The following is a 12000-nucleotide window of genomic DNA, read 5'->3' on the forward strand; positions in this document are numbered from 1 at the left end:
GCACCTAAGTTTGTTCATGAATTTACTCGAATTAACTGAACCAATTGGAATTCGGAAAACACCGAATGAGAAATCTTACATTTCTGTATGTTACTGTTGAATTTGGTTGTTGTCGGTTAGCTGGTTCTGGGGAGATTGCCGGAACAAGTTCCGGTGAACATTATGTATAATCAATTAAAGAATTTGATACTCGGCAAGCCTATCATGTGGCACTTCAAATCATATTATTAACTAGTTTCATCGAAGCCAGGATCACATTGAGCACACCGGAGCATATTTCAAATATCTCGCTAAACATGTGAAAAGGGCCCATGTGCCATATGTAAACAAGCCACAATTTCACGTTTTTCAATGAATACAAGCTTATTCTACTCGTACAAATAAGATTTTTTGATAAAGAGTGAATTCTTTTATCAATAAATCTTTTTGGTAAGAGCAGATTTCGCTTGTATTGATCAAAAAACGAGAAAATTTGGCTTGTTTACATATGGCACATGGGCCCTTTTCACATGTTTGGCGAGATATGCTTTTCAACCTCTAATAACCCTTGTAATCATTCAAAAATCACAGAGGAGCTTGAGTGCATGGTTCTAAGTCAATTAAATAATTTATTTATCAGCAAGACATCGGTTATAGATGAGAAATATGTGTCAGTAACATCAAACTAGCCTCAGACCATGTCGGGCTTACCTCACTCACTGGGTGACGCTGTTACCCCGACAGCACACATTTGTTTAAAAAGATTATTTCTACAAATTTATGGCTTCAATTTACTTCAGATCGAATTCCTGTGATTGCTAACAATACAGGCAATAAATTGTAGAGCAACGAAAAATTATTTTAGTCTTTCCAAATGAATAAAAGCTTACGTTCCACTCACGAAAAATTACATCCGTTTAAGCATTTGCTGCAGTAGCGTATGTTTTGTCTATTATTTTGACCTTTGACGTTTCATGGTGGCTTCGATGTGTCTTAAAATGTCTAAAATATTAAATACCAACACTTCACCACATATTCCAAAACACAGTTAGTTAGCGTTTTCTAGTAAAATCTTAGGGTGCAGTCTTACCCTCAGTGCCGGGCTTACCCCCAGTACCCCTATATGTGGCCTCAATATAATTTAAATGTGGTATCGTACCATTTGAATGTTCCCGGTATCGCTCGTAATTGAATTGTTCGAAATTAAGAGTCATTTCTTTTATTTCGCTATTGCTTGAACATTTACATTACGTCAAATTTCATTTTTTATACTTAAATTACAACATCAATATTTTAGAACCCAAAAAGTGAACACACATTTATTGGATTGAAGCGTTCATGTAAATCTAGTTTTACAAATAATAAGTTCGAATGAGAAAGGCTGGGTCTGACCGCTAGGTGGATTAATTTAGTTTTTTCTGTATAAATGAAATTTGGAAAACTTTCAACTTTAACTTTTAAGTAAAAATTTATTTTCCATTTCTCCATCCAGGCCTTCATACCAAAAGTTTTGAAATAATTTTCAAATTTTCGAGGAAAATGAATTTGGAGAGAAAATTCAACTTTTTTTATTTAATGCAAACAAGCAAACGATAAAAAGTGTGTAAAAAAGTTTGTGTGCGCAAAAATATACCCCCCGAATTACACCCCTCGTCATGCAGAATGGCGAAATAAAGTGTGATGGATTACTGGATTGCTGGTCACTGCGGAATAGAGCGCAATGAAGTTGCAGATGAACTCGCCAGATTTGGTTCCCAATCAACCTCCATTGGTTCAAAACCGTTTCGTGGTATCTCAGACTGTGTCCTGAAGGCTGAGCTAAAGAAATGGGAACAACGAGAGAGCTAATTGGAAGGCAGTGAAATCCCTTAACCAATCAAAAAGATTCATAACACCAAACACAAAAATTGTCCGAAAGTTGCTGAGTCTCAATAAGAACGATCTCAGCATATTTACATATTAGGCCAGTGAATGAGTGTCCGAGCAAACATCATCTTCAGAAAATTAGTTTCACCCAAGATGATATTTGTCGCTTCTGCAACTCAAAAAGCGAATCCTCGGAACATTTGCTCTGCAATAGACCTTTCCAGTTGTGCATGTATTGGTGCACTTTACACCGTGTAAGTCGAGTGGGAAATGAGGCCAACTAAGTGCTGTCAAAATGCCTGCCAATACTGCGCATTTTTTTTTCTTTCGCTGACTTTAATGTTTTTTTTTGTAAGATTTGGACCACTGCGACCATTGTTTTGGTAAAGTTGACTTTAAAGTTAATTTATTCCTTCGCGGGTTGCAAGATTTGTTTACGGATAGTATCTTACTTACAAATTAAATACTTGATTTCCCGTACCGAGGAACTCAAAAAAGACTTTTCTTAACCCCGGTAGAGTTAGGCAAGAGTCATTTATGCGGCAACCAACCCGAATTTAGTGTGCGTGACTGAACTGTAAGAGAGTTCTGTTGCGGAGCACTAATTAGACGCAGAATACAGTACTTCAATAAGAGCTTCCTAGAACCCAAGGAAATCTAGTCTGCGCCGCCAGTCAGGGTAACTAGTTTCATAAAACAAGTTATTCCCGATTGGCACCTATCTCGCTATAGCTCGCCGTCTATCACTTCCTCAATTACTGGTAGACAAGCATGAACAGTAAACCGGGGCGTACCACAATAGTTCAAATAAACGGATGCAGTGGTCCAAAAAACCCCCCAACAGGAAAAAAGTGAAAAGTGCATACACTGATAAACATACAGGTTGTTTAGCGACATCACACTTTACTTTACCATTTAGCATGACGAAAGGTTTAGTTCGGAGAATATTTCGTGCACAATTTTACACACTTTTTTTCAAACTGTTTGTTCGTCGCCTGTTAGTCTGTTCTCTGTGTGTATGGTTCAATGTTTATTTTCTAACTTTCTCAACATGATCTTGAATGAATTCACGAAGTAAATTATTATGAACTCGCGAAGTAAATTATCGTAAGCTTGTTGATTTAGAATATTTTATTGTCATTTAACCCTTTCCCGCTCATGGTGACTCTAGAGCACCAAGAATTATAATCATCATATCTTGACATAAAATAGTTTGTTGTGCTTACGATTGTTCCAAAAACTTGTATATGCTGTCTCAGAGCATCACTGGGCGTTTTCTTCAAAATACTACAGTTAACAGTAATGTTAGTTAGTCTACAAAGTGTTCAGCTTGAAGTTTCTCGTGAAGCTATAAATTTTAATGATAAACCTTGTGAGCAGGAGAGGGTTAATATCATCGGAATATAATTATTTTTATTGTTATATACAAGTGAATAAGTCTTGGTTGAACGAATGAACAAATACGAATGAGCTATATTTTTTTCTAAACTACTGACATTAATAATACTTAGCATACTATGGCCATTTCTGTTTTCTACTCTAACACTCCTCCTAAACGGTAATGGTTAACCCAATTAGTTTTGCTAGTTTTTCCAGTCTAACGCGCTGCAATGGTTTCGTCATGAGGTCTGCTACCATATCTAGAAATTTCAACCATAAAGCTTCTTGTGCTGCTTCAGCAAGTGCGATAAATTCCACTTCTGCTGTTGATCCTTTTTTCACAATCTGCACCAGCGACAGAAGGTTTGTCGAAAGATGAGGGATGAATTGCACATCGTGTACTGGAATCTCAGCTCCATTTTTCTGACACTCTGGATGAAGAGTTGCCTTACCACAAGCTTCAATTTTCATCGTTTCCTTGTTTGCAGCAACAACAACTCCATTTTCGGTTCGTAGGTCCTCCAGCAGTTCCGGATCCCACGTCATGTCTGGTCGCCCCCGAATCTAAATACCACTGGTTCTTCTCCTGGCTTCGAATTGTCGATAGTACCATGCAAAAGGCATCTGCCTTTTTGCTGACGGTTCCAGAACTCTCCGGACAGAGCTTTGCGATGTGACCGAACTTGCTGCATTTTCTACATTGCGGGCCTTTAGACTGTGCCGAGCTTTTGTTTTTGCTTCTTCCGTTACCATGGGCGAATTCCGGTTTGGCTTTGAACTTACCTCTAGCAACGAATGCTGTTTTTTCGCTTGGCAACAGCTCTTCCTGCAGCAGAATTGTTTTTATAGAATCCCCCCATGACCATGGGTTGATATCGCTCATGAAGTCCAGCTAACAAAAGAACACCTACAAACCGTTCCGGGATCGTGAATCCAACTTCGTTTAACTGGTGGCACGTCGATATCATCCTGTTCGCGTAGGCTTCCATAGTTCCGCCCGATTCTAGGTCAGTCCGAATCAGCTTGTAAAGCAGACCAACGTCCCGAGTCAGGCCACCTTCCTCGAACGCGTTGTTGAGCTTCGTCCAAACTTCCCGAGCTGTTTTTGCGTCACGTCCATGATAGAAATTTGCCGGTTCCAGGAACAAGATAATCTTTCCTCTGGCCTTCTTGTCCTTGACAGGATTCACCGCTTCCAAACTTCCATCTTCATTTTTCTTAGGCTCGATGGCTTTCCAAAGATCTTCAACTTCGAGATAGGGTTGTACGGCGAATTTCCAAGTACTCCAATTTTCTCTGCCAACCAGTCTCTCGATTCCGGGATTCGAATTCGCCATTTTCAACGTCGTACTGGACCGAGAACCTATAGTTATATACAAGTGAATACGTCTTGGTTGAACGAATGAACAAATACGAATGTGCTATATTTCTTTCTAAACTACTGACATTATTATTACTTAGCATACTATGACCATTTCCGTTTTCTACTTTAACAGTTTTGCTATAAATTCAGTTTCCTAAAGAAAAATAAGAAAAGATTCTGCTATTTTTTGTGAATCAAAATTTATTATTCATTTAGAAATTTTTGCATATTGAAAAAAAAACTAACCGTGTATACTTTTTTTACATGGCTGCATTTCTTCCCTACAATTCTTTCTCTCAGACAGTTTTTATTTACAATCAAAATTTTCTGAATACAATAGACCATTTTACGAGACTTTTCTGAACTCAATTCATGAATGAAATTTTGACAGAAAACTCGGAACCGCTGACATAACGCACGTAAAAGCAATATCAATATCAGCAGGATCCGTGACACCTGTCAGTTCGTAAAATGGTCTGTGCTTTGAAAGCTGGGCAAAATCCTTTCAAATCGCCTGAAAATACGCGAAAATTTAATCGGCAATTTTTGATTTGAATGAAACTTTGCACACGTATTTGGCTTAGCAAACTGAGCATTTTTCACTGGTGGAGAGATTTTTCACACCCATGAGTTACATTCTAAAAGGGCGTATGCCTTTTGGCATAGGTTTTATTCGAAGCATTGTAGCCCAGGTTGTATAGAAAACCTGTCTGAGAATAAGTTGTAGCGAATCGAAAATGCATCATAAAAAATATACACTGTACAAAAAACATTTTTTGACCAAAAAAAATTGAAAATAAACATTAAATTTCAATTTAAAAAAAAAGAGTTGAATTTTTTTTTTTTTAAGAAACTTGACGTTAATATGCAACTTTTAAAAAAAAGTCCAGGATGGAGAAATGAAAATTAATATTTTTATGGTAGATTATTTTTTTATGAAAATTCTAATTCAAACATTTTTCAAAATATTTGTATTCTGATGATTTTAAAAGATGCAAATAGTCATTTTGAACCAAAAAGCTCTTGGTAGTAAACATTCTAAAGGCATCGGTTTTCGAGTTATTTTTAATTTAAGCTCAAAAAATTATTAATATTTCGGAAAATACACGTTTTTCTTCATTTGTCCATGGTTCTCCAGCAAAAACCATACGTTCATTGGAATGCGTGATCAAAAATATACAATTCATTCTTTGACAACAAAACGATTGGGCGAACGGTTCTCAAGAAAAGAGTTAAATGTTTTAAGTGATATAAATAAATATATATAAAAATCAAATATTTATTTTCGAGTTTTATTAACTAAGGAACATATTTTTTTATGACATAGATACTTTACAGAACTAGTTTCACCTTATATTTTATATACATCATAAGTAAATGACTCGTCATCTTTTGAAAACAGCTTCGTTTGTATCTTATTTTCTGAAATCGGAACAAAAGAGTAATACTTTTGAGTGGCAGCTTTTATTATAGATTTTTTGAAAATATTGCTTCATTCTGTTACTCCTTGTTCATATTTTTCATATAATACCCAACTAAATGACATTTTTGATGAATTTTTATTACTTTTCTGATTAGACCAATCATACAATTCTTTTGCGCTTGTAATGGGATGTTCATGTTCTTTAGCTAAACTTGTATTTCCTGCCATTCTTTTTAATATGCCACCAATCGCATCGCATAGGCCTTTACCATGAGAAGTCGCAAAAAAATGCCACTCTGCATCGTCGTTATATTTTGTTTTGAACTTGCAAAGACTTGCAAAGTTTTTTCTATTTTTATATTGTGAGGCAGCTCCATCAGACATTAATATCGCTTTTTTCAACTCTATTGTTGTTTTCAAAAAACTCATTAGTTTGGCAATGAACACCTGAACCACAACAGTATCATGATGGAGTACTTCCGATATTATGATGAAGCTGATATTCTTAAGTGTTCCAGATTCTGAATAGTAAACAACGAAGGGATGAATGATGGCTTGACTATCATTCCAATAACTACACGAATCACAAATTGATAAAGACGTATTAAAATGAGCTTGACTGTTCAATATTTTCAATTTTGCAATAACGTTTTCGTTTAATTTGCGTAAGCTTGATGATCAGGAAAGGGTTTACAGCATTTGGGCTTGGTGTATAGAGATGAGTGACTTTTCACCTACGCACACTAGTAAACGTGTAAACCCGTGTAAAGTTGCTTTTGTTTCTTCTAACCTGTAAATAATCGCATCTCGTTACTTCGACTTTTATCACCATTTTTGGTCGATTATATTTAGCGCCTTCTTCCGAATTCTGATCACGAATGAGAAAATTTATTCAGAAACAAGTTTGAAACATATAATGAGTGTTCAACTGAATTTTTGTCCAGCTGCTAAAAACATAGCATTGCAAACAAAACAGCTATTTATAAATATTTTCCCCAACCAGTGGCACTAGCACATTCGTACGTAAAAAGGTCTATTCCATTTTCACTTTATTCATCTTCACAAAATGCAAACTGTTACTAACACATCTGGAGTAGTGCAATCGTATTTATATACGAAAACAGATATTATACACTCAAAATATTTTTCACGTTATTGTTACGTGAAATATTCCTGTACTTATTCATTTTCTGTCATTTTTCATGATTTATGTGACAAACATAACATCTACGTGAAAATCACATGCATACTATGTTTTATCACGTAGTATCTACGTGAACTTGGCAACGTCAAACAGAATGAACTCTCTCTGCGCGAAAATATACAAGAATCAAAATGGCGAAGCTGTTGTGTAATTCGGTCTCTGAACATAAAATTAATTTCATCGATGGCTTGCCAACGAGTGTGATTTAGAAAAACCATAAGAATTCGACATGGAATCTTTAGCTTACAGATTTAGCACAGATTCAGTTCAAAGATCCAGGAGCTACCTGAACATAAACAGTAGCAGCTAACAGTAATTATAGACAGTGAATGTCTTAATATTTGTCAGTTTTAATGTCGTTCAATCCATTTTCGAATTGGAAATTTTGCATGCCCGTGCGATTTATCTAGCAACATATTTCAAAAAATTCTGAAATCTAATTTCTCTCTTAAGAATTTGGGAAACCACAATCGAAATTAATACGTTTTATAAAACGTAGTAGCTATTCGTTAATCAAATGCTTTTCACTTTGCCGGTAGTTAAATTCTACGTGAAAATCACATGAAACGCATATGTCTACTGAATAATATTCACAGGATAAATCATCTCAACAGATCATGATGAACTCAAATGACAATCACGTAAAATCTACGTGAAAATGACAGTGGAAAATATTCACATAACTTTTCCGGTAATCATAACGTGAAAAATATTGTGAGTGCAGTAGTTATTGGTTGCGTACTTTACAAACAGTTATTATTAGTAAACAAGTAGGTAGTGTTGCACGACAAACATATTTTTTTTTTATAAAACATTCGGCAAGGGGGAACGTGTAGGTAGGCTAAGGTTTAGCGCTTGAGTTATTCATCCAATCGCTTTGTTGTCAAAGAATGAATTGTATATTTTTGATCGAGCATTCCAATGAACGTATGGTTTTTGCTGGAGAACCATGGACAAATTAAGAAAAACGTGTATTTTTCGAAATATTAATAATTTTTCGAGCTTAAACTAAAAATAACTCGAAACCCGATGCCTTTAGAATGTTTACTACCGAGAGCTTTTTGATTCAAAATGACTATCTGCATTTTTTAAAGTCAGCAGAATACAAATATTTTGAAAAATGTTTGAATTAGAATTTTTATAAAAAAATTAATCCACCATAAAAAAAATATTTTTCATTTCTCCATCCTGGACTTTTTTTAAAAGTTGCGTATTAACGTCAAGCTTCTTTAAAAAAAATAAAAAAAAATTCAACTCTTCTTTTTTAAATTGAAATTTGATGTTTATTTTTAATTTTTTCTGGTCAAAAAAATTTTTTTTTGTACAGTGTATATTTTTGATGGTGCATTTTTAATTCCCTACAACTCATTCTTAGACAGTTTTTCTATACAACCAACGGTTTCTGGGCTACAACGCTTCGAATAAAACCTATGCCAAAAGGCATACGCCCTTTTAGAATGTAACTCATGGGTGTAAAAAATCTCTCCACCTGTGAAAAATGCTCAGTTTGCTAAGCCAAATACGTGTGCAAAGTTTCATTCAAATCAAAAATGGTCGATATTCGACGATCTTGCTCTGCTTTGAAATGATAACCTATACCAAAATGCATACACCCTTTTAGGAAATTAGTAATGATTCTGAAACATTTCTCTGCCTGTGAATAATACGCAGTTTGCTAAGCCAAACGTATGCAAAGTTTAATCAAAAACATCATATCAAGAAGACTGGCATCTCTAGATCGATCCCATACAAATGACAAGCGTCAAATCAAACAGCTCACTCCATCTATCAAAGGTGGAAGTTTGCATCGCTCCGAAAATAGAGTGGGCGTATGTGGTAGTCCAACATGTGGGTTCAGCTTGCATTCGCATCGCCAGCATACACACTAGCATGCGTCAGTTACACTTTTACTCGAAAGACTGCGCTGCCAAAACTGTCGATCAATCTCAGGCAGAGTTCCCAGTCTTCTTGATACGATGTTTTGGTTTAATTCAAATCAAAAATGGAAACGCTATATTTTTTATTCGTTAGTTTTTCAAAATACAAAGGTAGCCCTAATTTTTACACGCTCCTGTCGTTTTCGATGTTTAATTTTAAACATCGAAAAGGACAACGAATCACACGCATTTTTGTGTTAACTGATATAAGCGTGCAAAAAGAAACGTCAAATACTAACAAAAAATTTATTGTAAACGAACCAACGTAAATACGCGGAAAACGTTTACAGCCGGTTAGCAGGAACGTGTGAAAACGGCCCAACTTACGTTTTATGTAGATATTCAATCTATTCAATCAAGGTTTCAGTGATTAAAAATGGCCCAAACAACAATTTCCAACCAATCGACTCTTCTACCTCTCGGTAATTACTATTTCTCTTGTTTTTCTAAATTACTATTGTTAGCTTCACACAGAGTTGGTGGATAAATGTATCGGTTCTAGAATACACATTATAATGAAGAATGATAAAGAAATTGTCGGAACGCTGCTGGGATTTGACGATTTTGTCAACATGCTGCTGGAGGACGTTACAGAATACGAAAATACCCCGGAAGGGCGACGAATTACAAAGTTAGATCAGATTCTACTAAATGGGAACAACATAACCATGGTGAGTTGAGCAATGTTGGCCTTTTGGCAATTTGTTTTTTTAAAATATTTTTGTTTTAGTTGGTGCCTGGAGGAGAGCTAACAGAAACTACTTAAAAATAAGCAAGTATTTTTTAGACTCAACAATTTATTAAAACAATGTGGTTAAGCAGACATATTTTGTTATGTTTTAAGAGAAAATATCACTAAACCAATCAGTTTATTGCAGAAATTTAAAACTGTCTCAGTGGAATTAGTTACTTTAGACAAGCTATTACTTAAACTACAACAGATAAAATCACTGGATCGGCTGCGACTTCATTGATTTTTACTGCAATATCTTCTCCAGAACCATTCAGTACGATAACATCGAGGTTGCTTTTTGTAGTAGAAAAATTGATGCTACCAATATTTGTAGTTGGAGTTACAGTTACTGTGGCTGTACTAGCGGTAGACACAGTAGCGGAACTAGTGTTTACCTCAGTTACAGTAGAAAGCTTTAGCTTATCGGTTTTCGTAGACGCTTCAGTAGTAGCATTGTCTGGAGTAACGGTTACTTTTACTATTTCGACAGACCCATTATTGAACACAGTAGATAAATTCTGCACTGCCAACTGATGATGATTGGGGGAAAATGTAATCGATTGTAGCGAGGATAGATCAAACGGTTGAATAGCTGTGTGTATGTTTCTGCTTGTCTCAAGAGAACGTTCAATGTTGGCAAGTGTGTCACCAGTATCATTTCCTGTTGGGGCACTGTAACTGGCACTTAGCACCGCTATGATCTACGAAAAAACAACCATTGTTTGGTAACATATGATAGTAGTTTACAGATGAAAACAGACAATGACTCACCATGAGTAAGAGTGCAAACATTTCGTCAATACTGCTGCGAACACAGGACACTTGGCAACTGATCTGCTCACGCAGCACGGGTAGACTGAACTGTTTATTCTGTACGATCAAGATTCCGAGAGGCAACCAAAAAATCGAACCACCTTGTGAAGTGCCTGGCACCGACCTTAAAACGTTCAAAGTGTTCGCAGAAAAGCGTTGCGAACGGTATTAATCATTCAATCGCCGATCGTTGATCACTATTTGGCATGTCAATTAGCGCTATCCCAATCAGCACTGATCTGGTGACCTACGTCGTAGTGCTGATAGGCGTTTATGTAGAAATTTTTAAAACAACTGCGATTCAAAATTGTCAGATTTATGCAAAATTGTGCTTATCTAATTTAATTAACTGGCGCTAAATATTGAAACTAATAATTTGATCTCGAGTATGTTGGTTACTAGACAAAACCAGTATGGAAAGATTAGTATGTTTATTATACTACATCTATAATTAATACCCTTATAAGTCGAACTTTTATTCAATAATCTGTTGTAACAATCTGTTGTGCTTTTCCGCCATAGGTAAAGTCCTTTCTTTAACCATTCGTTTTGCTTAAAAACAGATTTCCAAAATTTTCTCGAACGTTGCCGTAAATACCGGATTTATAAAAAACAGTCCATAGGTAGAATAAATTTAATGGACGTGTTAATTTGCTAGAACACGAAATTGCAGTTCCTGAATTCTAGTTTTGAGGCTAAGCAAATTCAAGTGTTTGCCTGTTATAACCTGTTACAAGGGTAGTTTATGCCAGGGATTGAATTTAATACATGACATGATAAAAATGGGTATTCTTATCCGATTTTTAAACACTTCGTTTCTTAAGGAATATTTCAACAATTATTTTCTGGTAATGATTATTTTTTAATGGAAAAAGACCAGTTATTTGACGTGTCATTCAGTGGTTACTATCATTGAAAAAAATCTAGGTAGCGCCAAACAAATTTACGGAGGTCATAAATAACTTACAAAAATGTGTTTTCATAAGAAATTCAAATTTTCCACACTTATTCTAAATCTGGAAAGAAAATTTGTCATCAAGGGCTATATGATTCAAAATAGCTATTAACATCATATTCCATAATTGAAATGTAAACAATTTCGAAAACGTTGAAGACGAAAAAAATGTTCTAAAACATACCTTTAAAAAAGTCATCGTACATTTCTCCATTCTTTTTGACGAAAAAATTTGGAATAGCTTCAAATTGTCATTGTCATTGTTAAGTGTATAGCCCGTGCTTTCCGCTATTTTAATCCTTCCCGTTGCACGTGTCGGCATGTGCGATATTCTGGATTCACATGGG

At 35.5% G+C, this 12000-nt stretch overlaps 2 protein-coding genes across 2 annotated transcripts; one reads left to right on the top strand and one right to left on the bottom strand.

Annotated features, from left to right (window-relative positions):
• The first annotated feature begins 9384 nt into the window (after positions 1–9384).
• Positions 9385–9975, top strand: LOC129723318 (U6 snRNA-associated Sm-like protein LSm5). Its single transcript, XM_055677471.1, has 3 exons — positions 9385–9574; positions 9627–9823; positions 9883–9975. Exons 1-3 carry the CDS (start codon positions 9529–9531, stop codon positions 9916–9918), a joined length of 279 nt encoding a protein of 92 aa, XP_055533446.1. The 5' UTR covers positions 9385–9528; the 3' UTR covers positions 9919–9975.
• Positions 9948–10822, bottom strand: LOC129723317 (uncharacterized). Its single transcript, XM_055677470.1, has 2 exons — positions 10657–10822; positions 9948–10586 (listed from the first exon to the last, which is right to left on the bottom strand). Exons 1-2 carry the CDS (start codon positions 10675–10677, stop codon positions 10080–10082), a joined length of 528 nt encoding a protein of 175 aa, XP_055533445.1. The 5' UTR covers positions 10678–10822; the 3' UTR covers positions 9948–10079.
• Between the last annotated feature and the right edge of the window lie 1178 nt (positions 10823–12000).

The sequence above is a fragment of the Wyeomyia smithii genome, chromosome 2, assembly GCF_029784165.1.
Source record: "Wyeomyia smithii strain HCP4-BCI-WySm-NY-G18 chromosome 2, ASM2978416v1, whole genome shotgun sequence".
Lineage (NCBI taxonomy): Eukaryota > Metazoa > Arthropoda > Insecta > Diptera > Culicidae > Wyeomyia > Wyeomyia smithii.

Coding starts and splice junctions, on each gene's coding strand:
- LOC129723318 (XM_055677471.1), top strand. CDS start 9,529: ATGGCCCAAACAACAATTTCCAACCAATCGACTCTTCTACCTCTCG. Junction 9,575..9,626: donor ATCGACTCTTCTACCTCTCG/GTAATTACTATT, acceptor AGCTTCACACAG/AGTTGGTGGATAAATGTATC. Junction 9,824..9,882: donor ATGGGAACAACATAACCATG/GTGAGTTGAGCA, acceptor TTTTTGTTTTAG/TTGGTGCCTGGAGGAGAGCT.
- LOC129723317 (XM_055677470.1), bottom strand. CDS start 10,677: ATGTTTGCACTCTTACTCATG. Junction 10,587..10,656: donor TGTTTGCACTCTTACTCATG/GTGAGTCATTGT, acceptor GTTTTTTCGTAG/ATCATAGCGGTGCTAAGTGC.